Raw genomic sequence first — 26096 nt, 5'->3', positions numbered from 1 at the left:
CACATGATCGCTATGTGTTTGTGGAAGCCATCTTGGTTGGCGCACATGTGCAGGATCTCCTGTGCATGCAGAGCTAGCAAGGGCTCTTAACCTTCAAGGAGCTGCAGAATCCACTGAGGCTCTGGACTAACAGAAGGAGCCATTAAATGGCGCGTGTTCAAGGGTCAGGAGTGAGCCCAGTGTGAGAGTCTCCCTGGACTGCATGGAGCCAGAATGACAGCCTTCAAACCTACTGGCAGGTAACACCGTAGAAAAAGGGGACTATACTTGCTGAGGAGAGGGCTTGAACTGTGTGGATAATTCCGTAGGTGAATCAGACTGTGGGATGCTATTTTACCTACTGAAAACACAGACTGTGTAATGTTTGTTATACAAATCTAAAGTATGGCTTATGTTTCATTTACGCAGACCGGTTTATCCAGAAGTGAATAAACCGACTGGATTGTTTAAATGACAAATCGTTCCTGCGTGCCTTAGTTCTGCTGTCAGACGCTTGTCCCCCCAATACACTCAGTGAGCGCAGCATCACAGTTGCCTCTGATGCATGAGACATTTTTTATTTAAGGACCCATTAGGCTACTTTCACACATCCGGTTTGAGCACTGCGGCTCAATCCGGCTGTGAAAACTATGCAACGGATGCGGCGAAAACACCGCATCCTTTGCATAAGTTTTTACATGCGGCCCGTCTGGTTTTTTACGGTTGCGGCATGCTACTGAGCATGCGCAGTGGAAAAAAACCGCATGCGGCGAGCGGATGCGGTTTTTTCCGCATCGCGCCGCATCCGGCCTCCATAGGTATGCATTGAAAAATGTGCCGCAGCGGCCGGATGCGGCGCGATGCGGTGTTTTTTGCCGGAGCAAAAAACGTTGCAGGGAATGTTCGAACCGGCCGCGGCATCGGCTAAATCTGCCGCATGCGGCAAAAACCGGACCGAACGCAAGCCCCTGCGGCACAATACGGCACTAATGTAAGTCTATGCAAAAAAAAAACGCAACCGGCGTTACCAAAGCCGGTTGCGGTTTTTCTGCAGAACGCCGTATTGTGCCGCAGAGCAAAAATCCGGATGTGTGAAAGTAGCCTTACTCTCCCACAAGATGTTCTGCAGCAGCGGAAATGTAAAATAAGAAATAATGTATGACCCGCTATGAGAAAAACATTGGATTTTCGTTGCTTTAGTTAGGGAACTCATCAAATGTCAATTGTTATCTAAATTTAAAGTATGGGGGGACATTATCCCGTTATTTATCACCCCTTTAATAATTGCTTATCCACAGAATAGGTGATCAGTGGCGGTCTGACCGGTGGGACCTACACTGATAGGCGGAGTTGTAGAATTTGATCCTCATTAGAATGCGCATGCCCAACCGACGCGCCAGTAATTCTGTTGTGGGGCTGGCAAAAACAGCAGACTCATGGGGTATTAAGGAAGGGAGCGGAAGTCGGGCTTCCATACAAACATGCCACTATACCAGGAATAAACATTACCTTGACTGTTCTAAGGAATTCCTTCATGCTGCCAATCGGTGCAGGTCCCAGAGCTTGGACACCCACGAATCAATACATTACCACTATTGATGAGCGGGCACTACCATGCTTGGATGCTCAGTACTCGTAACTAGTGATGAGCGGGCACTACCATGCTCGGGTGCTTGGAACTCGTAACTAGTGATGAGCGGGCACTACCATGCTCGGGTGCTTGGAACTCGTAACTAGTGATGAGTGAGCACTACCATGCTTGGATGCTCAGTACTTGTAACTAGTGATGAGCGAGCTCTACCATGCTTGGATGCTCGGTACTTGTAACTAGTGATGAGCGAGCTCTACCATGCTTGGATGCTCGCTACTTGTAACTAGTGATGAGCGGGCACTACCATGCTCAGGTGCTCGGTACTCGTAACTAGTGATGAGCGGGCACTACCATGCTCAGGTGCTCGGTACTCGTAACTAGTGATGAGCGGGCACTACCATGCTTGGATGCTCAGTACTCGTAACTAGTGATGAGCGGGCACTACCATGCTCGGGTGCTCGGTACTCGTAACTAGTGATGAGCGGGCACTACCATGCTCGGGTTTCTTGGTACTCGTAACTAGTGATGAGCGAGCACTACCATGCTTGGATGCTCAGTACTCGTAACTAGTGATGAGCGGGCACTACCATGCTCGGGTGCTCGGTACTGATAACTAGTGATGAGCGAGCACTACCATGCTTGGATGCTCAGTACTCGTAACTAGTGATGAGCGGGCACTACCATGCTCGGGTGCTCGGTACTGATAACTAGTGATGAGCGAGCACTACCATGCTTGGATGCTCAGTACTCGTAACTAGTAATGAGCGGGCACTACCATGCTCGGGTGCTCTGTACTCGTAACTAGTGATATGCGGGCACTACCATGCTCGGGTGCTCAGTACTCGTAACTAGTGATGAGCGGGCACTACCATGCTCGGGTGCTCGGTACTCGTAACTAGTGATGAGCGGGCACTACCATGCTCGGGTGCTTGGTACTCGTAACTAGTGATGAAAGAAATGGAAGCAAAGTTAAAAATAAATGGATTAGGAGAGGAATCAGGTGATGAGTGCAAAGGGATGAATGAGATCACAAACATAAGGTAGACCGCTGAAACATACTGTCAAAGTGACCGACGATGGCGTGCTGGAGACGTGTGTGCCCAAGTGTTTGAACAGTGATGTATAAATGCCAGAAGAGACGACTCGCCATGTACAGTGACGCATATCCGGCAGAAGTAGGGCAGGTGTAATACAGTACCAACCAGAAGTAGGGCAGGTGTAAACAGGAAGAAGGGCAAGAGTAATGCAGTGACTATCGGACGTAGGGCAGATGTAATGCAGTGTAACAGGAAGCACGGCAGGAGTAATGTGGTGCCAATTGGAAGTAGGGTAGGTGTAATACAGTGCCAACCAGAACTAGGGCAGATGTAATGCAGTGTAAACAGGAAGAAGGGCAGGAGTAATGCGGTGCCAACCGGAAGTAGGGCAGGTGTAATGCGGTACTAACTGGTAGTAGGGCAGGTGTAGTGCGGTGCCGACCAGAAGAAGGGCAGAGTAAAAACACCGGAAGTGTGGCAAAGAAAGTGTACAGGTAGACTGTAAGTAGGGCAGAAGAGAGAAACGAAAACAGAGGGCAGAATAAATAAAATGAAGAACTACATAGATGAAAACAATACATGGAATACTGTGTAGCACAACACTTTGGCCTGTAAGCAAATACATGGCAATGACTATATGATGAGGTGTGACGACAAATGATTTACATGTATAACCAATGCGAAATAAAATCTGAAATGTTGTTATGATCAATATGGTATGTATTAAATAGAGGGAGGCAAATAAGGAAAGGGAGAAAGTTCTCAATTCACGGGGAAATCAAACTCTATCTTCATTAAACACAGATTTTTCCATTTGTGAGATTGGTGACAATTAGTGCTCATAAGGTTCTATGCAGTATTTACAGCGGAACGTCTGCCATAGAATTTTAAAAGCACTAAACTTGATCAGCACGGAAGAAAACCTTGGCTAAGGCATTGTGATATACAAGAGAGGACGTGGACTCCAGCGATGAAGAGCAAAGCCACAATGTCTCTTCATCGCTGGATTCCGCGTCCTTCTTTGCTTTCTGCTCATGTTTTCACTAACCAAGAAGCAGATTTCTTTGCTTAGATATATTGTATTTTTTTTTTTTTTTTATTTTAATGTGTTAAATTGATAAATGACTCTCTAAACACCGAGTCGCTGTGAATCAGCTGCTGTAATTGTCTGATCACATTGTGCTTGTTTTTCAGGGATGAGAGTGGTCGGGTGCTATGTGGAGTCATGAGAATTGGCCTCGTTGCCAAAGGCTTACTCATTAAAGATGATATGGAGCTCGAACTGGTTCTCTTGTGTAAGGAGAAACCTACAGAGAGCTTATTAGTAACAGTCAGAGAAAACCTGCCTCTCCAGATCCAGGTGAGACATTAGCCGCCTCTCCGTTTTCTGCACACTATTCCGGAATTTCACTAACAGAATTATTCATAATATTTAAAAAAAATAAAACAACAACAACAACAAAGCAACAGAAACCTGATTTATTATAAATAGGGCTGTGCTCACATCAGTCTGTTCACTTTCCATGCCAGGCTTTGGTATATTTGACAAAGAATAGCATAGACATAATAATGGGATCCATTAAGAAGGTTTTATTCACACCACATATTTATTTATTTTTTATTTAATTTTTTTTTAATTCAAGCTCAAGGGTTTGTCTAGGTGGGAAAAAAAATGCTAATGTGTATAAAGTGCAAAACAATACAACCTTACTAATATCACTGAATTATCCTCTTCACGACCAAGGACTGTCACGCTAGGTAAGGGGAGGTATCAAGCGTGTGGCAAAATGGAAGGGAAACCCTGTGTCTAGGGAGAGGGAAGATGTGACCCCTGACCAAACCTACTGCTGGTCCCAGGGTCCCTCACCACCATAGATAGGTTCTGCACCTATGTACCAAGGAGGATACCTGACCCTAGGTATCCCTACTGCTGGTCCCTGGGGTCCCTCACCACCCTAGATAGGTTCCGCACCTATGTGCCGAGCAGGATACCTGACCCTAGATATCCCTAGTGCTGGTCCCTGAGGTCCCTCACCACCCTAGATAGGTTCCGCACCTATGTGCCGAACCGGATACCTGACCCTAGGTATCCCTAGTGCTAGTCCCTGGGGTCCCTCACTGCCCTAGATAGGTTCTGCACCTATGTGCCGAGCCGGATACCTGACCCTAGGTATCCCTAGTGCTAGTCCCTGTCCCTGGGGTCCCTCACCGCCCTACAAAGTTTCTACATCTATGTGCCGAGCCGGATACCTGATCCTAGTTGTCACTAGTGCTTGACCCTAAATAGGGAACGGATGGGATGAGCTCTTAGTCAACCCCACTAAACACTATAGAAGACACAAGACACACACACAGAAGGAAAAGCATGAACTAGTTATCATTAGATGACTCAGGTAGAAGTTCAGCAGAGTTTTCAGCAATGATATCACAGAGGAGTACAAGCCACCGGCTTGCAACCAAGGCTTGAAAGAACAGAAAATATCACCAGCGTCAAAACTGAAAATATCACCAACACCAGTCTAAAGGAGGGAAGGGATATTTAAACACAAAGGGAATACTGATAATCAGCAGCTGGGTAGAAGGCGAGCTTCTGCTGGGTCTAAAAGGGGCAGAGAAGAATCCAGCAGGAAAGCTACCTATACCAATGAATACTGACAACAGGAATAGTGGGAAGTCAGGGAGCATTTTGCATAGCCAGACGCTGTGACTATGTGACACACCCGTGTCAAGGATGTAACGCAATGCCCTTGGCTGTGTGTGATCAGCAGATATGTGAAGCTAACAGAGATCCTCCTGCGCCTGTTAACCCCTTAGATCGCACTATCAAACTGATAGCTCGATCTAAAGCACTCCGGCGGGGATCACGCCATTACACGCTCCCATTGGCAGCCCTGTGACGCAATCATGTGCGCCAATGGGTTGCATTATAGAATGGGTGAGGTGATGACCCCTGTCGCCGCCATGACGGGTTTCCTGTAAATGCCGTCAGAGCGCCGACACTCACAGGAGATCAGCTCTGCTGATCAGAGCTTGTGATGATTAGAAGTGATCAGACATTGTAGTCATAAAGTCACCTAGTAGTCACTACAACAACAACAACAACAAAAACCTAAAAGTTCAAATCACCTCCATTTTTGCTCCATTGAAAATAAAACAATAATAAAATAAAAAATACACATATTAGGTATCGCCATGTTTAGAAATGCCCGATATATCTAAAATATACAATCATTTAATCTGGTCGGTACACATCGTGGCAAGAAAAAAAATTCCAAATGCCAGAATTATGTTTTTGTGGTCTCCGCAACATTGCATTAAACTATAATAACAGGTGATCAAAGCATCGTACTGTATCTATACAAAAATGGTATAATTAAAAACATCAGCTCAAGACAAAAAAATAAGCCATAACTGAGCCCCAGATCCTAAAAAATGAGAATATTATAGATCTCGGAAAATTGCGAAAAAGCTCATTATTTACTTATTATTTTATTTGTATTTATTATTTTTTAATTTTTTATATATATAATATATATAACATATTGTTCTTTTTTTAATATATATATTTCTTTATATATATATATATATATATATATATATATATATATACATATATTTATATACTTTTTTTATATAACCTATATATATATATATATATATTTATATTTATATTTATATTTATTTCTTCGGCGCTCCATTGGGAGACCCAGACGATTGGGTGTATAGCTACTGCCTCCGGAGGCCACACAAAGCATTACACTAAAAAGTGTAAGGCCCCTCCCCTTCTGGCTATACACCCCCCGTGGGATCACGGGCTGCTCAGTTTTCAAGCTTTGTGCGAAGGAGGTCAGACATCCACGCATAGCTCCACTGTTTAGTCAGCAGTAGCTGCTGACTATATCGGATGGAAGAAAAGAGGGCCCTTGCTAAAGGGCCCCCAGCATGCTCCCTTCTCACCCCACTCTTGTTGGCGGTGTTTGTTAAGGTTGAGGTACCCATTGCGGGTACGGAGGCTGGAGCCCACATGCTGTTTTCCTTCCCCATCCCCCTGAGGGCTCTGGTGAAGTGGGATCTTACCGGCCTCCAGGCTCTGAGGCCGGGCTCCATCCACAGACCCGGAGATCCTGCTGGATACGGAGCTGGGTACCGTCAGGGACAAGGCCCTGCAACATTCAGGTACTCTGTGTCCCCGTACAGACAGGCACAGACACACTCCAGCGTTGCTGGGTGTTCTAGTGCGCCGGGGACAGTAGCGCTGCGCGCTTGGGTTATACTCACTGCAGCTTAGCTGAGTGAGTTTATGTGTGGGGAACTCCCGCGCCGGCCGCCCCCGGAGACTGCGGCGCGGCTGAGACTTGTGGTGCGCCGGGGACTTCACGCCGACCGTGCTTTTACGACGGCAGCGCTTATAAATCTAGTCCCCGGCTTCTGCGGCCTAGTTACGTTTCGTTCCCGCCCCCACCCCTGTCAGTCAGGGAAGGGGAGAGACGCTGTACAATAGTCAGCGCCGAGGGCTGGAGTCTTATTTACATACTCCAGCCCTCTCACTGGGCACAGTGGGACGCCAGTTTCCCGCTCTTTGTCTGCAGCACGCCCACGGCCCGCCCCTCTTCACAGGACGCCGGCAGCCATTCCTGCACGCAGTCTGAGCTGGAGAACGGACATAGCCCTGGGAGACCCAGACAGGGGATTCTGGCGACCACACACCCGCTGTTAAGCGGGCGGTAAGCAGCACCTAGGTGCTGACCCCACTAGTGCCACAGTGTTGTTTTGTGTACTTTTGTCTGTACCTATATATTGCACTGTACGGTCGCTTCTTGGCTTATACTCCTATATTGCTCTGAGGAGACAACAGCATGTCATCCGCAAAAAGCAAGGGTGCCAAGGCACAGGCTTTATATGCTGCCTGTACCGCATGTGGGGCTGATCTACCGGCAGGTTCCACTGACCCCCATTGTGTGCAATGTTCGGTCCCTGTGCCACTTCGTCTGCCGTAGTCTATGCTAGTAGTGGCCCAGGCAGAGACGCCTGTGAACCCTGCCCCGGTGACGGGGACAGACTTTGCAGTTTTTGCTGATAAGATGTCTGTGACTATGACAAAAATTCTAGAAACTTTGCAGTCCAGGCCGGTCACTCAGACCATGGGCACTGTTGATTCAATGTTCCCCGGTCCCCCTCAGTTGGAACTAATCCGTGCTCCAAGGGGGTCCCAGGCATCACAGGCTGAAGGCTCTGACTCGGACGACAGTCCCAGGCAGCCTAAGCGAGCTCGCTGGGAGAGACCCTCGGCGTCATCACGCTGGTCAGGGTCTCAGCGAGAGGATTCTCTGTATGATGAGACAGAGCTAGGTGATCATGAGTCTAATCCTGAGACCGCTCTCAACCTGGATACCCCTGATGGTGACGCCATGGTGAATGATCTTATAGCGGCCATCAATAGACTGCTGGATATTTCTCCTCCAGCGGAGGAGGCAGCAGCACAGCAGGAGAAATTCCATTTCAGGTATCCCAAGCGTAAATTGAGTACTTTTCTGGACCACTCTGACTTCAGAGAAGCAGTCCAGAAACACCATGCTTATCCAGATAAGCGTTTCTCCAAACGTCTTAAGGATACACGTTATCCCTTTCCCCCTGACGTGGTCAAATGCTGGACCCAGTGTCCAAAGGTGGACCCCCCAATCTCCAGGCTTGCGGCTAGATCCATAGTGGCAGTGGAAGATGGGGCTTCACTTAAAGATGCCAATGACAGACAGATGGACCTTTGGTTGAAATCTGTCTATGAAGCTATTGGCGCGTCGTTTGCTCCAGCATTCGCAGCCGTGTGGGCACTCCAAGCTATTTCAGCTGGTCTGGCGCAGGTGGACTCTGTCATACGTCCATCAGTGCCGCAAGTGGCGTCCTTGACCTCGCAAATGTCAGCGTTTGTGACTTACGCTATCAATGCGGTCTTAGACTCTACCAGCCGTACGTCAATGGCGTCCGCCAACTCTGTGGTTTTACGCAGAGCCTTATGGTTAAAGGAATGGAAAGTAGATTCTGCTTCCAAAAAATGCTTAACCAGTTTGCCATTATCTCAGGACAGACTGTTTGGTGAGCAATTGGCTGAAATCATTAAACAGTCCAAGGGTAAGGACTCTTCCTTACCCCAGCCCAGATCAAGCAAACCTCAACAGTGGAGGGGACAGTCGAGGTTTCGGTCCTTTCGAGGCTCGGGCAGGGCCCAATTCTCCTCGTCCAAAAGGACTCAGAAGGAGCAGAGGAGCTCAGATTCCTGGCGGGCTCACTCACGCCCAAAGAAAGCAGCCGGAGGAACCGCTTCCAAGCCGGCTGCCTCATGACTTTCGGCCTCCTCTCTCCGCATCCTCGGTCGGTGGCAGGCTCTCCCGCTTTTGCGACATTTGGCTGCCACAGGTCAAAGACCGGTGGGTAACAGACATTTTGTCTCACGGGTACCGGATAGAGTTCAGTTCTCGTCCTCCGCCTCGGTTCTTCAGAACTTCCCCACATCCCGACCGAGCCGATGCTCTTCTACAGGCGGTGTGCTCTCTAAAGGCAGAAAGAGTGGTGATCCCTGTTCCTCTTCAGGAACGAGGTCAAGGTTTTTACTCCAATCTGTTTGTGGTGCCAAAAAAGGACGGCTCTTTCCGTCCTGTTCTGGACCTAAAACTGCTCAACAAGCACGTGAAAACCAGGCGGTTCCGGATGGAATCTCTCCGCTCCGTCATTGCCTCGATGTCTCAAGGAGATTTCCTAGCATCAATAGACATCAAAGATGCTTATCTCCACGTGCCGATTGCTCCAGAGCACCAGCGTTTTCTACGCTTCGTTATAGGAGACGAACACCTTCAGTTCGTAGCCCTGCCATTTGGTCTGGCGACAGCCCCACGGGTTTTCACCAAGGTCATGGCAGCAGTGGTAGCAGTCTTGCACTCTCAGGGACACTCGGTGATCCCTTACTTGGACGATCTACTTGTCAAGGCACCCTCTCAAGAGGCATGCCAACACAGCCTGAACGTTGCGCTGGAGACTCTCCAGACTTTCGGGTGGATCATCAACTTTTCAAAGTCAAATCTGTCACCGACCCAATCACTAACATATCTTGGCATGGAGTTTCATACTCTCTCAGCGATAGTGAAGCTTCCGATGGACAAGCAGCGTTCACTACAGACAGGGGTGCACTCTCTCCTTCAAGGCCAGTCGCACCCCTTAAGACGCCTCATGCACTTCCTGGGGAAGATGGTGGCAGCAATGGAGGCAGTCCCGTTTGCGCAGTTTCATCTGCGCCCACTTCAATGGGACATTCTCCGCCAATGGGACGGGAAGTCGACGTCCTTAGACAGGAAAGTCTCCCTTTCCCAGACGGCCAAGGACTCTCTTCAATGGTGGCTTCTTCCCACCTCATTATCACAAGGAAGGTCCTTCCTACCCCCATCCTGGGCGGTGGTCACGACAGACGCGAGTCTGTCAGGGTGGGGAGCAGTTTTTCTCCACCACAGGGCTCAGGGTACGTGGACTCAGCAGGAGTCCACCCTTCAGATCAATGTTCTGGAAATCAGGGCAGTGTATCTTGCCCTACAAGCCTTCCAGCAGTGGCTGGAAGGGAAGCAGATCCGAATTCAGTCGGACAACTCCACAGCGGTGGCATACATCAACCACCAAGGCGGGACACGCAGTCGGCAAGCCTTCCAGGAAGTCCGGCGGATTCTGCTGTGGGTGGAAGCCACGGCCTCCACCATATCCGCAGTTCACATCCCCGGCGTAGAAAACTGGGAAGCAGACTTCCTCAGTCGCCAGGGTATGGACGCAGGGGAATGGTCCCTTCACCCGGACGTGTTTCAGGAAATCTGTCGCCGCTGGGGAAGGCCGGACGTCGACCTAATGGCGTCCCGGCACAACAACAAGGTCCCAACGTTCATGGCACGGTCTCGCGATCACAGAGCTCTGGCGGCAGACGCCTTAGTGCAAGATTGGTCGCAGTTCCAGCTGCCCTATGTGTTTCCCCCTCTGGCACTCTTGCCCAGAGTGCTACGCAAGATCAGGTCCGATTGCCGCCGCGTCTTGCTCGTCGCCCCAGACTGGCCGAGGAGGTCGTGGTATCCGGATCTGTGGCATCTCACGGTCGGCCAACCGTGGGCGCTACCAGACCGGCCAGACTTACTGTCACAAGGGCCGTTTTTTCCATCTGAATTCTACGGCCCTGAACCTGACTGTGTGGCCATTGAGTCCTGGATACTAGCATCTTCAGGATTATCTCAAGGGGTCGTGGCCACCATGAGACAGGCTAGGAAGCCCACGTCTGCTAAGATCTACCACAGAACGTGGAAGATTTTCTTATCCTGGTGCTCGGCACAGGGAGTGTCCCCCTGGCCATTTGCATTGCCTACTTTTCTTTCCTTCCTGCAATCTGGTTTGGAAAAAGGCTTATCGCTCGGCTCCCTTAAAGGGCAAGTCTCAGCGCTATCGGTATTTTTTCAAAAGCGTCTAGCACGACTTCCTCAGGTACGCACGTTCCTGCAGGGGGTTTGTCACATCGTCCCTCCGTACAAACGGCCGTTAGATCCATGGGATCTGAACAGGGTACTAGTTGCTCTCCAGAAGCCGCCCTTCGAGCCTCTGAAGGATGTTTCACTTTCTCGACTCTCACAGAAAGTGGCCTTTCTGGTAGCGGTCACGTCTCTTCGGAGGGTATCCGAGCTAGCAGCGCTGTCATCCAAAGCTCCCTTCCTGGTTTTTCACCAGGACAAGGTAGTGCTGCGCCCGATTCAGGAGTTTCTCCCTAAGGTGGTATCCTCTTTTCATCTCAATCAGGATATCTCCTTACCTTCCTTTTGTCCTCATCCAGTTCATCGGTATGAAAAGGATTTGCATTTGTTGGATCTGGTGAGAGCACTCAGAATCTACATTTCCCGCACGGCGCCCCTGCGCCGCTCGGATGCACTCTTTGTCCTTGTCGCTGGTAAGCGCAAAGGATCGCAGGCTTCCAAATCCACCCTGGCTCGATGGATCAAGGAACCAATTCTTGAAGCCTACCGTTCTGCTGGGCTTCCGGTTCCATCAGGGCTGAAGGCCCATTCTACCAGAGCCGTGGGTGCGTCCTGGGCATTACGACACCAGGCTACGGCTCAACAGGTGTGCCAGGCAGCTACCTGGTCGAGTCTGCACACTTTCACCAAACATTATCAGGTGCATACCTACGCTTCGGTGGACGCCAGCCTAGGTAGAAGAGTCCTGCAGGCGGCGGTTTCCTCCTCGTAAGGGAGGGCTGTTTTGCAGCTCTAACTTGAGGTATTAATTTACCCACCCAGGGACTGCTTTTGGACGTCCCAATCGTCTGGGTCTCCCAATGGAGCGCCGAAGAAGAAGGGAATTTTGTTACTTACCGTAAATTCCTTTTCTTCTAGCTCCAATTGGGAGACCCAGCACCCGCCCTGTTTCCTTCGGGATTTTTGGTTTTTTCGGGTACACATGTTGTTCATGTTGAACGGTTTCAGTTCTCCGATGTTACTTCGGATTGAATTTGTTTAAACCAGTTCTTGGCTTTCCTCCTTCTTGCTTTAGCACTAAAACTGAGCAGCCCGTGATCCCACGGGGGGTGTATAGCCAGAAGGGGAGGGGCCTTACACTTTTTAGTGTAATGCTTTGTGTGGCCTCCGGAGGCAGTAGCTATACACCCAATCGTCTGGGTCTCCCAATTGGAGCTAGAAGAAAAGGAATTTACGGTAAGTAACAAAATTCCCTTCTTTATTTTTTACAAACTTGAATTTTTTTTCACCACTTAGATAAAAGTAAAGCTATTATACATGTTTGATATCTATGAACTCATACTGACCTCATGAATCATAATGCCAGGCCAGATTTACCATATAGTGAATATGGTAAATAAAAAAAGCAATTTTGCAGTAGCACTTTTTTTTAGCAATTTCACCACACTTTGAATTGTTATGGCTCCTGGAAGAAGGGGAAGAGAAAATGAAAAACTAAAAATTGCCCGGGGATGAAGGCGTTAAAGGGGTTGTACCCTTTAATAAAAAAACAAAAATTCCTGCCCCTAATAATAATTGCAATCCCCTTTGTTCTAAATTGCGCCGTTGCTCTGTTTTTCCTCCTGGGAACAGATGGAGAAATTGAAAACCGGCATTCCCATTCCTCCTGTCAGTGAGCTTGATCTCTACATAGTTTGTATCTTTACATAGTTTGTAGGTAAAACAAAAAAAAAATGCATTAACAAAAAGATTGGGAACATCTGTTGCAGATTTCAGTTTTCAGCGGAATTATCAAAATTTAGAAATTGGAACGGTTTTAATTGGGGAAAAACAGCGACCAAATATTTACATCATCACAATACGGAGGATTACAGATACAAAGCAAAGAGGTCACACAATACAGAATTAAAGGGAATCTTTCAGCAGGTTTTTGCTGTTATCTGAGAGCAGCATGATGTACAGACAGAGACCCTGATTCCAGCGTTGTCACTTACTGACCTGTTTGCAGTCATTGGGATAAAATCACTGATTTCTCTGCTGCAGATCTACGTGTTTCCCCAAAAATGAAACAGTCTTAGGCTATGTGCACACTAGAAAATCGACTTTTCTTGAGAAAAATCCGCACCCTCTGGCAGAATACCGCATCTGCGGCAAAAACCGCGGTAAAACCTCACCTGCGGCAGGTACCTACAGAAAAGAATTGACATGCACATTCTTTGTGCTGCAGAAATTCTGCAGTAAAACCTGTAGGGCAAAAAAAACGCAGTATGTGCACACCATTTTTTTTTTCTACCATAGGTTTTGCTGGGGAAGGACTGCAGCAAGGTTATGAACATTTTCTGCAGCAATTCATGCAGCAAAACCGCATCAAAAACCACAGCGTGCTCGCAGGGCCTTATTTTTTTTTTATCCAAAAAATGCACTAGGGCTTATTTATTTTTTTGGGGGGGAGGACATGGCTTAAGGGAACATTTACCCCAAGAGAAGGCAATCCCCCAGGAGAATCGTACTTATCAGACTCCAGTCATCTGAGTCGCTCCCAGGTCCTCCTGCGTTCCACAGAGGTCGCTCCCAGGTCTTCCTGCATTCCACAGCGGTCGCTCCCAGATCTTCCTGCATTCCACAGAGGTCGCTCCCAGGTCTTCCTGCATTCCACAGCGGTTGCTCCCAGATCCTCCTGCATTCCACAGAGGTCGCTCCCAGGTCTTCCTGCATTCCACAGCAGTGGCTCCCAGATCCTCCTGCATTCCACAGCAGTCGCTCCCAGATCCTCCTGCATTCCACAGCAGTCGCTCCCAGATCCTCCTGCATTCCACAGCAGTCGCTCCCAGATCCTCCTGCATTCCACAGTAGTCGCTCCCAGATCCTCCTGCGTTCGACAGCAGTCGCTCCCAGGTCCTCCTGCATTCCACAGCAGTCGCTCCCAGGTCCTCCTGCATTCCACAGCAGTCGCTCCCAGGTCCTCCTGCATTCCACAGCGGTCGCTCCCAGATCCTCCTGCGTTCCACAGCAGTCGCTCCCAGATCCTCCTGCGTTCCACAGCGGTCGCTCCCAGATCCTCCTGCATTCTACAGCGGTCGCTCCCAGGTCCTCCTGCGTTCCACAGAGGTCGCTCCCAGGTCCTTCTGCATTCCACAACAGTTGCTCTCAGGATTTCCTGTATTCCACAGCAGTCACTCTCAGGTCCTCCTGTATTCCACAGCAGTCGCTCACAGGATCTCTTACGTTCCACAGCGGTCTTTCCCGGGTCCTCCTGCTTTCCACAGCAATTGCTCATAGGTCTTCCTGCATTCCACAGTGGTCGCTCCAAGGTCCTCCTACATTCCACAATGGTCACTCTCATGTCCTCCTGCATTTTACAGCGGTCGTTCCCAGGTCCTCCTGCATTCCACAGCGGTCACTCTCAATCCTCCTGTGTTCCACAGCGGTTGCGCCAGGTCCTCCTGCGTTCGACAGCGGTCGCTCCCAGGTCCTCCTGCGTTCCACAGAAGTTGCTCCCAGGTCCTCCTGCGTTCCACAGAAGTTGCTCCCAGATCCTTCTGCATTCCACAACAGTTGCTCTCAGGATTTCCTGTATTCCACAGCAGTTGCTCTCAGGATTTCCTGTATTCCACAGCAGTCGCTCTCAGGTCCTCCTGTATTCCACAGCAGTCGCTCACAGGATCTCCTACGTTCAACAGCGGTCTTTCCCTGGTCCTCCTGCGTTCCACAGCAATTGCTCACAGGTTCTCCTGTATTCCACAGTGGTCGCTCGTAGGTCCTCCTACATTCCACAATGGTCACTCTCATGTCCTCCTGCTTTTCACAGCGGTCGTTCCCAGATCCTCCTGCATTCCACAGCGGTCGTTCCCACGTCCTCCTGCGTTCCACAACGATCACTCCCAGATCCTCCTGTGTTCCACAGCAGTCGCTCCCAAGTTCTTCTGTGATCCACAGTGGTCGCTCCCAGGTTCTCCTGCGATCCACAGCGGTCTCTCCCAGGTCCTCCGTTGTTCCACAGTGGTCTCTCCCAGGTCCTCCGTTGTTCCACAGCGGTCTCTCCCAGGTCCTCCGTTGTTCCACAGTGGTCACTCCCAGGTTCTCCTGCAATCCACAGCGGTCGATCCTGGATTCGATCTGTTTGTGAGCGGAATGGCGAGGGTTTGGACAGTGACGCAGAACACTGTGGAAGAGCCCATCCACCATCTGCACTTTCAGCTATACTGGTTTGAGGTCTAATGCATGCAAATTTTTTTTTTCTTTTATGGGAAGGGGTGTCTTTTGGTGCTGTCTCTTTTTTTTGGGGGGGTGTCTGCTTTCTTTAAGTGTCCTGCTATATTATTTTTTAGCTGCATGAAGAATTCATTATTGAATTGCAGCTAGGGCTTATTTTTGGAGTACGGCTTATATTTTAAGCATATTCCAAAAAGGGTGAAAATTCCTGCTAGGGCCTATTTTCGGGGGAATGATGTTAGTAGTTATTTGGATGTGGAGTTCTACAACCCCGTCCATACCACTGATTGTCAGCTTTATGTGCACACTATAGTAGAGGCATGGTTATAGCAGGAGCACTACATGGCATGAGAAAACTAATCCTTTAATGATAATCTCCTGTTGATGAAACGGTGATTTTATTGAAACTTCAGCACGTTAATGACATATGACTGGAATCAGGGTCTCTGCCCGTACATCATGCTGCTCTCAGAATATATAGCAAAAACCTCCTGACAGATATCATTTAATAAATGCTAACAGAGCTCTATCTGTTCATTTCAACAGTATGAGCCTGCAGCTGTTTTATACTTTTCTAGGATGAATAATAGAGGAACACAGTTCATTTAGAAAATTCTGTTGGGAAGATTAACTAAAGAAACAAGCTGAAGTTACAAGGAATAATAGGTTTAATGGAAAATGCAACCCTGAAACAAATGAAGTGATGTTTCGGTTTACAAAACGCTTTTTCAGATGCATTGCAGACAGGATACTATGTGGTGAAGCGCTGAATGGTGAAGGGATAAATGCCCAGGTGGATAGCGCAGGGGAATATTAACCAAAGTGTACATGTTAGAATAGCTGAATAGTCCCCCGTCAGTTCCCCCATCCCACCAGGGCTACTGTCATATTTTTATAGCCTATTCTGCTAGCAGTAGACGTTGTTTGCCTTGGTTAATTTCATTCCTTATTATCAGAAACGGACATGTTAGAAGAGCTGCCAGTTTCCCCGTCAGTTCCCCCATCCCACCAGGGCTGCTGTCATATTTTTCTAGTCTATTTTGCTATCAGTAGATGTTGTTTGCCTTGTTTAACCTCCTTCCTTATTATTCAGAAACTCACAGAAGAGGCGTACGAGGTGCAGCACTCCATGGAGGACGCATCGATAATCATACATAATTCAAAGGAACCCAAGTTAGCCCTTAAAGTGATCCTGACCTCCCCCTTGTTCCGAGAAGAGGAGGAGCGAGCAGGTGGAGGTACTTGGGCTTTCTTCTGTCGGATGTTGTGAGGAGCGGGGGGTGTAGATGGCTGTTGCCTGCCTTTCTTTTCTTCCTCACCCGGTCACTGGTTTCATTGATCCGCGATGTATCGATCACTCTCGGATAGTAAACGCTGTTCCGTAAATTTTGTCTTTTTAAAGTCTTTCATTTCTTTGTGGTACTGAACAGATTCTGCTACACAACCTCAGTGCTGGTTCTGGGCCCTAAAGTCACCTGAACCCTAGTGTGAATGGTAGCCTATACCGATACCCTCCTGCTATGTCACATAACCTTGTATTCATTCTTTTGCCAATCCGAATTCCGCCCTTTCATAATGTGCTTGTAGCAGCTATGAGGTTGGGTAAGTCATACGTAACATAGTACTAATGTGGTCATGATTGCTTTATTTTTTATTTCTCTTGTTTTTGTTTTTTTGTTGTTTTTTTTTCTTCTCCTCCCCCTTTCCTCTTCATTTTATGGTCTGTAATATTTGCTTCAACTTCCCAAGCCTGTCCCTACAAACTTGCCAAGCAACACTGGACCTATGTCAGACCTTTGACCAACAGGCCACACTCTGTCATGTCAACCGAGGCAGCCGGCCCACCTGGGCAAGATGGACTCCCTGTCGCTCCTCCCATCTTTCTAGCCCCACCCTCTACTTTCTGTCCTTCCCACAAACATCGGCTATACAGTGTCAAATGTTGGTCAGTTAGAAAGGTCCGTGGGACCCTCTAGGCCATTAATGATTATTAACGCTACAGACATTACTAGGGGAATGCAGATACTACGCAAAAATGCCAGGGCTGATAGTTGTCCCAAATCACCATTGATGACACACAGTAGATACATTCACACAATGCAAATCAGGCACGGTTTACAAACAGCTTTATTTCAATTTCAGAAATTAAGATCAAATTTTACCAAAATTCTGCTAAATACTGCTGACTTTTTACACCCTGAAATCTGAATCCATAGCATGTCATTATGTGGATTTGTGAACTTCTCCCATTTCTGTGGTGAAATCTGCAGTATACACCCATCTTAAAAGTGCAGATTTAGCTGCTGATTTTTTGCAGCTGATTTGTTGCAGATTTCGCTGCTGATTTGTTGCATATTTTGCAGCTGATGTGTTGCAGATTTTGCAGCTGATGTGTTGCAGAGTTTGCAGCTGATGTGTTGCAGAGTTTGCAGCTGATTTGTTGCAGAGTTTGCAGCTGATTTGTTGCAGAGTTTGCAGCTGATTTGTTGCAGAGTTTGCAGCTGATTTGTTGCAGAGTTTGCAGCTGATTTGTTGCAGAGTTTGCAGCTGATTTGTTGCAGAGTTTGCAGCTGATTTGTTGCAGAGTTTGCAGCTGATTTGTTGCAGAGTTTGCAGCTGATTTACCAAAAAAATAGAGTGGAAAAATGAGCTTACTGTGCAGATAACCTTGCCGGGTCTTTTTATTGCATTATTGAAAATAAGGTGCTTTCTGAAAATATTTTCACTAAACTCCAATACATTCAAAATTGAAAATATTGTCACATTTCTGCATCATTCAATGAATACACGCTCCCTGGACAAGTCACTGAAGAGACATTCACACGTCTTCTTTTTATACCCATTTTGCCTCCTGTTTTTTTTTGGTTTTTTTTCTCATCCATTTTCGGGTAGACTATCAGAACTTTTATTGATCCGTTGATTAACAATGGATCAGAGAAAAACGGATGATTCTCAGATGGCACTGTGAAGTACAAAATCTGTCTTCCGTGTTCCATCCATTTTCAACTGATCCCCGTAGACCTTATCCTCCCGATAGATCAGAAAAGGACAAGATCGGAGACTCATGGACTGGAAACATCGATCCAATTTTTTTAAAACATATGTGTGTATGGACAGTAAACCTTTATGGTCCATGTGCCTTCCAAGCACCATTTTTTTTTCCTGAAAACCACAACAATGGGTGAATGAAGCCTTAGAGTAAGACTCGACTCCCAACTGCCGAGCATTGGAGCCACAGATTACTTATAGTGGTGTCAGAGCTACTGTACTATTAGGGTATGTGCACACGCTGAGTATTTGGGTGCAGACATTTCTGAGTCATTTCTGCACCTCTCGGTAGGAGTGTGTTTTTGCATGTGTTTTTCACATGCAGTTTTCTAGTGTTTTTGGACGCCAATGAATGCTATAAAGATTGATATAGGTAGCTAGATGATATATAGACATATAATTGCACAGTCCCCCAACATATGATATAATTCCACCCTATGGAGCTTATTGCACAGCTTTTAATTATTAAATAAAATAAAAAAAAACTTGTGGGGTCCCTCCTATATTTGATAGCCAGCTAAGGTAAGCAGACAGCTGGGGGCTGGTATTATCATCCTGGGAAGGTCCATTGTTATTGGGCCCTTCCCAGCCTAAAAATAGCGGCCCACAGCCACCCAGAATTGTTTAATCCAAGAAATGCACCTGTGCCTCAGCTCTTCCCAATTGCTCTGGAGCGGGGTAATAATTTTGGGGTTTATGTCAGCTGTGAATTGACTGCTGGTATCAAGCCCAGGGGTTAGTAATGGAGAGGTGTCTATTAGACACCCCCATCACTAGCCCATTAAATAAAAAGAAAACTAAACACACACAAATACTTTATTTGAAAAACACACTCCATCACACTATTTCAAATTCACCATTGTATTAAAAAAAAAATCCATGTAGCTCTGTCATAGTCCTGGGATTTCGATGTATTCCACAAATGGAAACCTGAAAGACTTAAAAAGAGAGAAATAAAAACAATAGACTGTCCCTTGTTCACCAGGTCAGATGTTGTTCAGTGATTCCCACAACGTTCCTCAATTACCTGGATCAAAGTCTATGGAGCCTCAGAACAAGGCTCCATAGACTTTGAGCAGCAGCCACTCCTGGCTCATGCTGGGCACCGTAAGACCCACTGATTGATGAGTGATGATAGAATTTTTGGGTTGAAATAATTTAAGAAAGTTCCACCGAGAGTTTGTTACATGTCCCAAAGATGTAAAGCGTAGGCTCCAGTTCACACATTGTTTCCAGACGTGGCCCATCAGGCGTGGTATCTGTATTCCCTTATGTTATATAACTGCTCAATTCACGCATCCATCACGATATGGGTATAACTGACCAATATTTCCCGAGGTATGGTTTTTGACTCTGCTAATCTATATCCTAACAACACCGAGCAGCGTAGGTGCAGTGGACCTGTCCTGTGTGTATTTCATGCAGTCAGAATGATGCTTGTGTCTTCATGGGCTGACCTCATTTTTATATCATTCTGCTGGTGTCTCGCTCCGTTATGTAATGGGACCTTCCTGCACATCTTCTGTTGTAGTCGGCGGGGCCTGGCGGATCCGGTCACTGGTCATCGATACTATTCCTGGGATAGGCAGGACATGTCGTCCTTCTAGACAGGCCAATCCATGCTAGAAGATCAGCGGTCCTTAACTTAGACCATATTCACACTGAGATTTTTATTTTTGAGGAGTTAAAAAAACAGGAGTTTTTCAAGCAGCAACAGTTTCAGGAAACTTCATTTTGAACTAGTCCTTTTTTTATAGAATTATTTTTAGGAGTTTTTAGAGCAGAAGCTAATTGAATATTCAGCGAAAATACTCAAAATCATTCTCAAAAATTTAAAAAAAACTCTTCAAAAACATGGAATTTCTGCTCAGTTTCCACTCCAAAAACATCGCGAAAAGATCCCATACTCTTAGAGGTTTAGAAGAGGTTTTTTTTTCCCTGAATAGTTTTTGCAGCCTTTTGATTGGACAATGTGTAGTTTCGAGACGTTTCTTTCAAAGTTTTTTTCCTTTAAAGAAGTGACATGGACTTGATTGAACGAGGTATTTTTACTGCTGAAAGAGTAGGTTTTGGCAGCAGAAATTAATGCTGCAAAAACGCTTTATGTGAACATAGCCATAGGTTTGGTTCACATTGAGTTTTTGTTGTTGAGATGGAGCAGAGGCTCTCAAGTTTTTGAAGAGTTTTGATTTTTTGAGGGGATTTTAGAGCGTTTCTGCTCCCAAAAACTTTTCAGTATGAAAGTGGCATTTGGGTATGTTCACATTAGTCTTTTTACCGCGTTTTTGGAGAAAAAAAGTGAACAAACACTGACATTTTTGATTAGCTTTGCATTTTTGTGGATGATTTTGGAGCGTTTTCACTCAGTTCCTGCTTCACGAACTCAGTAAAAAGACAGTGTAAACTTCCCCAATTTATGGGAATTATCCATTGTTGGAGCCAGTTTCGTAATTTGAAGCTCATGGGCCCCAATGCAAAAACTCCAACGAGGCCCCCAATTATTGCAAATCTTGAATAGCATTGGTCTTTTCATATGGGCCAACAGCACTTTTAGGGCCCTCTAGGCTCTACCTATTGTAGTTACACCTCTGGTTGGAGCTCTACTTCTATAAAACATAATAAACCACCTATCTGCCACCACCACTAGAGGGAGCTCACCACATATAGTTTTTACATGGAACTGTACAGATGGGGAGCTCCCTCTAGTGGTGGTGAGAGGAAGTCAGAATAATCTCATAAATGTAGGGGGAGCTCCCTCTAGTGGTGGTGAGAGGAAGTCAGAATAATCTCATAAATTAATGTAGGGGGAGCTCCCTCTAGTGGTGGTGAGAGGAAGTCACAGTAGTCTCATAAATTAATCTAGGGGGAGCTCTCTCTAGAGGTGGTGAGAGAAAGTAAGAATAGTGTCATAAATCAATGTAGGAGAGCTCCCTCTAGAGGTGGTGAGAGGAAGTCAGAATAGTCTCATAAATTAATGTAGGGGGAGCTCCCTCTAGTGGTGGGGAGAGGAAGTCAGAATAGTCTCATAAAATAATGTAGGGGGAGCTCCCTCTAGTGGTGATGAGAGGAAGCCAGAATAGTCTCATAAATTAATGTAGGGGGAGCTCCCCCTAGTGGTGGTGAGAGGAAGCCAGAATAGTCTCATAAAATAATGTAGGGGGAGCTCCCTCTAGTGGTGGTGAGAGGAAGCCAGAATAGTCTCATAAAATAATGTAGGGGAGCTCCCTCTAGTGGTGGTGAGAGGAAGCCAGAATAGTCTCATAAATGAATGTAGGGGGAGCTCCCTCTAGTGGTGGTGAGAGGAAGTCAGAATAATCTCATAAATTAATGTAGGGGGAGCTCCCTCTAGTCTTGAAGAGAGGAAGTCAGAATAGTCTCATAAATTAATGTAGGGGAGCTCCGTCTAGTGGTGGTGAGAGGAAGCCAGAATAGTCTCATAAAATAATGTAGGGGGAGCTCCCTCTAGTGGTGGTGAGAGGAAGTCAGAATAGTCTCATAAAATAATGTAGGGGGAGCTCCCTCTAGTGGTGGTGAGAGGAAGCCAGAATAGTCTCATAAATTAATGTAGGGGAGCTCCGTCTAGTGGTGGTGAGAGGAAGCCAGAATAGTCTCATAAAATAATGTAGGGGGAGTTCCTCTAGTGGTGGTGAGAGGAAGCCAGAATAGTCTCATAAAATAATGTAGGGGGAGCTCCCTCTAGTGGTGGGGAGAGGAAGCCAGAATAGTCTCATAAATTAATGTAGGGGAGCTCCGTCTAGTGGTGGTGAGAGGAAGCCAGAATAGTCTCATAAAATAATGTAGGGGGAGCTCCCTCTAGTGGTGGTGAGAGGAAGTCAGAATAGTCTCATAAAATAATGTAGGGGGAGCTCCCTCTAGTGGTGGGGAGAGGAAGCCAGAATAGTCTCATAAATGAATGTAGGGGGAGCTCCCTCTAGTGGTGGTGAGAGGAAGCCAGAATAGTCTCATAAATGAATGTAGGGGGAGCTCCCTCTAGTGGTGGTGAGAGGAAGTCACAGTAGTCTCATAAATTAATCTAGGGGGAGCTCTCGCTAGTGGTGGTGAGAGAAAGTAAGAATAGTGTCATAAATTAATGTAGGGGGAGCTCCCTCTAGAGGTGGTGAGAGGAAGTCAGAATAGTCTCATAAATTAATGTAGGGGGAGCTCCCTCTAGTGGTGGGGAGAGGAAGTCAGAATAGTCTCATAAAATAATGTAGGGGGAGCTCCCTCTAGTGGTGGTGAGAGGAAGCCAGAATAGTCTCATAAATTAATGTAGGGGGAGCTCCCCCTAGTGGTGGTGAGAGGAAGCCAGAATAGTCTCATAAAATAATGTAGGGGGAGCTCCCTCTAGTGGTGGTGAGAGGAAGTCAGAATAGTCTCAAATTAATACAGGGAATTTTGGAGCGTTTAAAAAAAATAATAAAATAAAGTAGCGTTATTTATAGTTTTTGGGGGGTTTTGACCATTATACTCTGCTTTACCACATTCAGGCTATGTGCACCTGGTCCCTGATCATAAGAGCTGATAATCCCCAACAAAAAAAAAAAATTGAAAGAACAAGTCTGGGCCTAGCTTCCTAGCAGAGCATGAAGACACTTCATTCTAATGATGTTAATGTACAAGACAGTCTGATATGCGAGTCTGTTTTCTTCTTGCCCTCACCCCATGATCCTTTCATCTGTACTCTGGATAGGATTCTGCGCACAGGTTGCTGACTGGCTGCACAAAAATGCTGCGCTAGAGGGCAATAAATGAATTACGTCCGATAATTGATGTCCCACTGTGCACTGGGAGGCAGAGCAGCAGCCGGCTATTGTGCGGCACCACAAGGGCCGTAATGGAGGCAGCAGCGTAACCCGGGAGCCAAGAACGCCGTCTTAAACATCTATAAGACTGCAGACCCACCCGTTGAAGAAGCTGACGCTTTCTAGCGCATTAAAACATCCCGATATTGCATAGGTTACCATTCATCCTGCGCGCCCCGGCATAGACAGAGGGGCACACAGAATTGTCATTCCTTTCCAGATCCCCGGCACATGTAATAGGCTTTCCTAATGGGTGTTAAATGATCTTTAAATGCTTGAAATTAACATTTTGCGCACACGAAGGCTTAGCTATAGCATGCACAGCCTGCCCGGAGATCACAGCGGTAATTCATAATGAGCACTAATTAATGTGTTATCTGCCCGGCCACTGCCATTTAGGAAGAAGGGAACATATGCAAATGGTTTGCTCATTATTTTGCAGATCCTTCGAGGCTAGAGAGTCACAGACGCACGCACGTTGCCCCGATGCCCATGTTCTTGCCGCTTCTCTGACATGTCTGCTATCTAGGCTAATCCCGTATTTTCACACCTGCAATCTGCAGCCCGAGCCCTGGAAATCTATTAGATGGATTAGCGGCATATGCCGGCTCTGCAGCTCCCAGTTGCCCGTCTAGATCGTCAAAAACCAATTGTACCTGTAACCAGCCTCACAGCCCAAAAAGTGAGGACTTCTGGATATTCGCAGCCATTTTTGCAGCCTTTCAGTCTGTGATTTCAGTTCTTCATAACCACTCATTTACTGTAGTTTCTTTCCAATTTGTATGTGAACTTGGAGCAGATGTTCACATTGACATGAAATGGCTAAATCCATGTGCTTCGCAAGCTACGCCTGGGACCCCCAGTTTAAAGGTGCAGTCCTTCAGCCTCACACAGGACCAGCCGGTCCACCCATCGCTCCTCATATATTTGATTGACATGCATTAATAGCTGTTTTTGCACCTATACATCAAGTCCCCTATACATCAAGATAGGAATGATGCCATTTTCCATTCCAAGCATTGTACCACCGAACGTGAATCCTTAAAGTCCGCAGCGCTATCCCAAGCCCCCCAATCATGTTTGATAAACGTTTAGGCACATGTCGATTTGGGCAGGAGCATCTGATGAGTAAGGAGCCTCCTGACTGCCCCTCGATAGATGATGTTTGAAGAGAGAAGCATTGAGTAGATAGATTTTCGGAGGACGATCCTTTTTGTTTACGAGAAGGAGGCCGATCCTTTTTGTTTACGAGGAGGCCGATCCTTTTTGTTTACGAGAAGGAGGCCGATCAATTTTGTTTACGAGAAGGAGGCCGATCCTTTTTGTTTACGAGAAGGAGGCCGATCCTTTTTGTTTACGAGAAGGAGGCCGATCCTTTTTGTTTACGAGAAGGAGGCCGATCCTTTTTGTTTACCAGACGGAGGCCGATCCTTTTTGTTTACCAGACGGAGGCCGATCCTTTTTGTTTACCAGACGGAGGCCGATCCTTTTTGTTTACCAGACGGAGGCCGATCCTTTTTGTTTACCAGACGGAGGCCGATCCTTTTTGTTTACCAGACGGAGGCCGATCCTTTTTGTTTACCAGACGGAGGCCGATCCTTTTTGTTTACCAGACGGAGGCCGATCCTTTTTGTTTACCAGACGGCGGCCGATCCTTTTTGTTTACGAGAAGGAGGCCGATCCTTTTTGTTTACGAGAAGGAGGCCGATCCTTTTTGTTTACGAGGAGGCGGCCGATCACTTTTTGTTTACGAGGAGGTGGCGGACCCTTTTTGTTTACGAGGAGGCGGCCGATCCTTTTTGTTTACAAGGAGGCAGCCGATCCCTTTTTGTTTTGTTTTCTAGAAGAAAGTGTCCGCCATGGCTCCACTCCACTTGTTGAAACCGCCGAGCCAAACACTCTGTCTATAGGAAAGTTTGGAGCAATAACTGTCTGCTGACCAAATTTTCAGCCAACAGCTATCTGATGTGTATGGCCCGATTCACACTGAGATCTGGATACCATCATTTTCCCTAGGACTTATTTTGTTCCAAGCCTATAAGTAGCTCACTATACACATTAGTTGACTGTCGACCAATAATCTGCCAATCATTCAGCAATCTTGGCCATCTCTCCCATTCCCAGGATCGCTCAACCAACATCTAATGTATATGGGGTGCTTAAAGCTGGATTCAGACATCCATGTTGCACAGTACATGTGTGGAACATAATGCTGGACCAACCACACATCTCCTGACCATTACTGTCTCATAGGTGGTTAGTTCAGTCCGGGCGTTGCGGTCTGTATTCTGACTGTGAAAGCCAGACATCTGAACTCCGCCTTAGTGTGTGTATATATTACATAGGCCAAAGCCTTCATGCATCAGGATTCCCACACATTACGCTGTATTCATTCTCCATTTTGCCCTTCACTTTTAATAGCAATCCCAATGCAGTGCACAGTGCATCACATGAAATAACGACACTTGCCAGACAGCACTGACTGATAATGGGGTCCTTCAAGGTTCCAGCATGCTTTGTAGCTTTTTAGGAATACAATAGTGCTCTTTTAAACACTTCACATTAAATTTAATGGATTGGCGCCATTGATACTGAAGTGAACATGGTCTTTGGTGTTATATGTTCACTTCAGTATTATCTAGGCTTTCTGATATGTTTGAGAGGATAGTCTATGGTACCATTAGCCTAGATCCTATTAATGGCAGGAGCACAGTCTACAGTACCATTAGCCTAGATCCCCCCGGTAATAGATCCCATTAATGGCAAGAGCACAGTCTACGGCGCCATTACCCTTCATCCCTCCGAATAGATCCCATTAATGGCAAGAGCACAGTCTACGGCGCCATTAGCCTAGATCTCTCCTAATTGATCCCATTATTGACAAGAGCACAGTCTACGGCGCCATTAGCCTAGATCTCTCCTAATTGATCCCATTATTGACAAG

At 46.8% G+C, this 26096-nt stretch overlaps 1 protein-coding gene across 4 annotated transcripts in view; it reads left to right on the top strand.

The window, feature by feature from the left end:
• The window catches only part of STRBP (spermatid perinuclear RNA binding protein), a 192335-nt gene that overhangs the window by 116830 nt on the left and 49409 nt on the right, over positions 1-26096 (top strand). For all 4 annotated transcript variants that reach the window (XM_075324113.1, XM_075324110.1, XM_075324111.1 and 1 more), the window contains exons 5-6: positions 3802-3967; positions 16396-16540. In XM_075324113.1, the coding sequence (XP_075180228.1) occupies positions 3802-3967; positions 16396-16540 (311 nt within the window). The remainder of the gene's footprint in view (positions 1-3801; positions 3968-16395; positions 16541-26096) is intronic.

This window comes from Anomaloglossus baeobatrachus, chromosome 9 (genome assembly GCF_048569485.1).
Source record: "Anomaloglossus baeobatrachus isolate aAnoBae1 chromosome 9, aAnoBae1.hap1, whole genome shotgun sequence".
Taxonomy (NCBI): domain Eukaryota; kingdom Metazoa; phylum Chordata; class Amphibia; order Anura; family Aromobatidae; genus Anomaloglossus; species Anomaloglossus baeobatrachus.
Note: the sequence above shows the minus strand (reverse complement) of the source record. Positions and strands in the feature narration are given on the sequence as shown.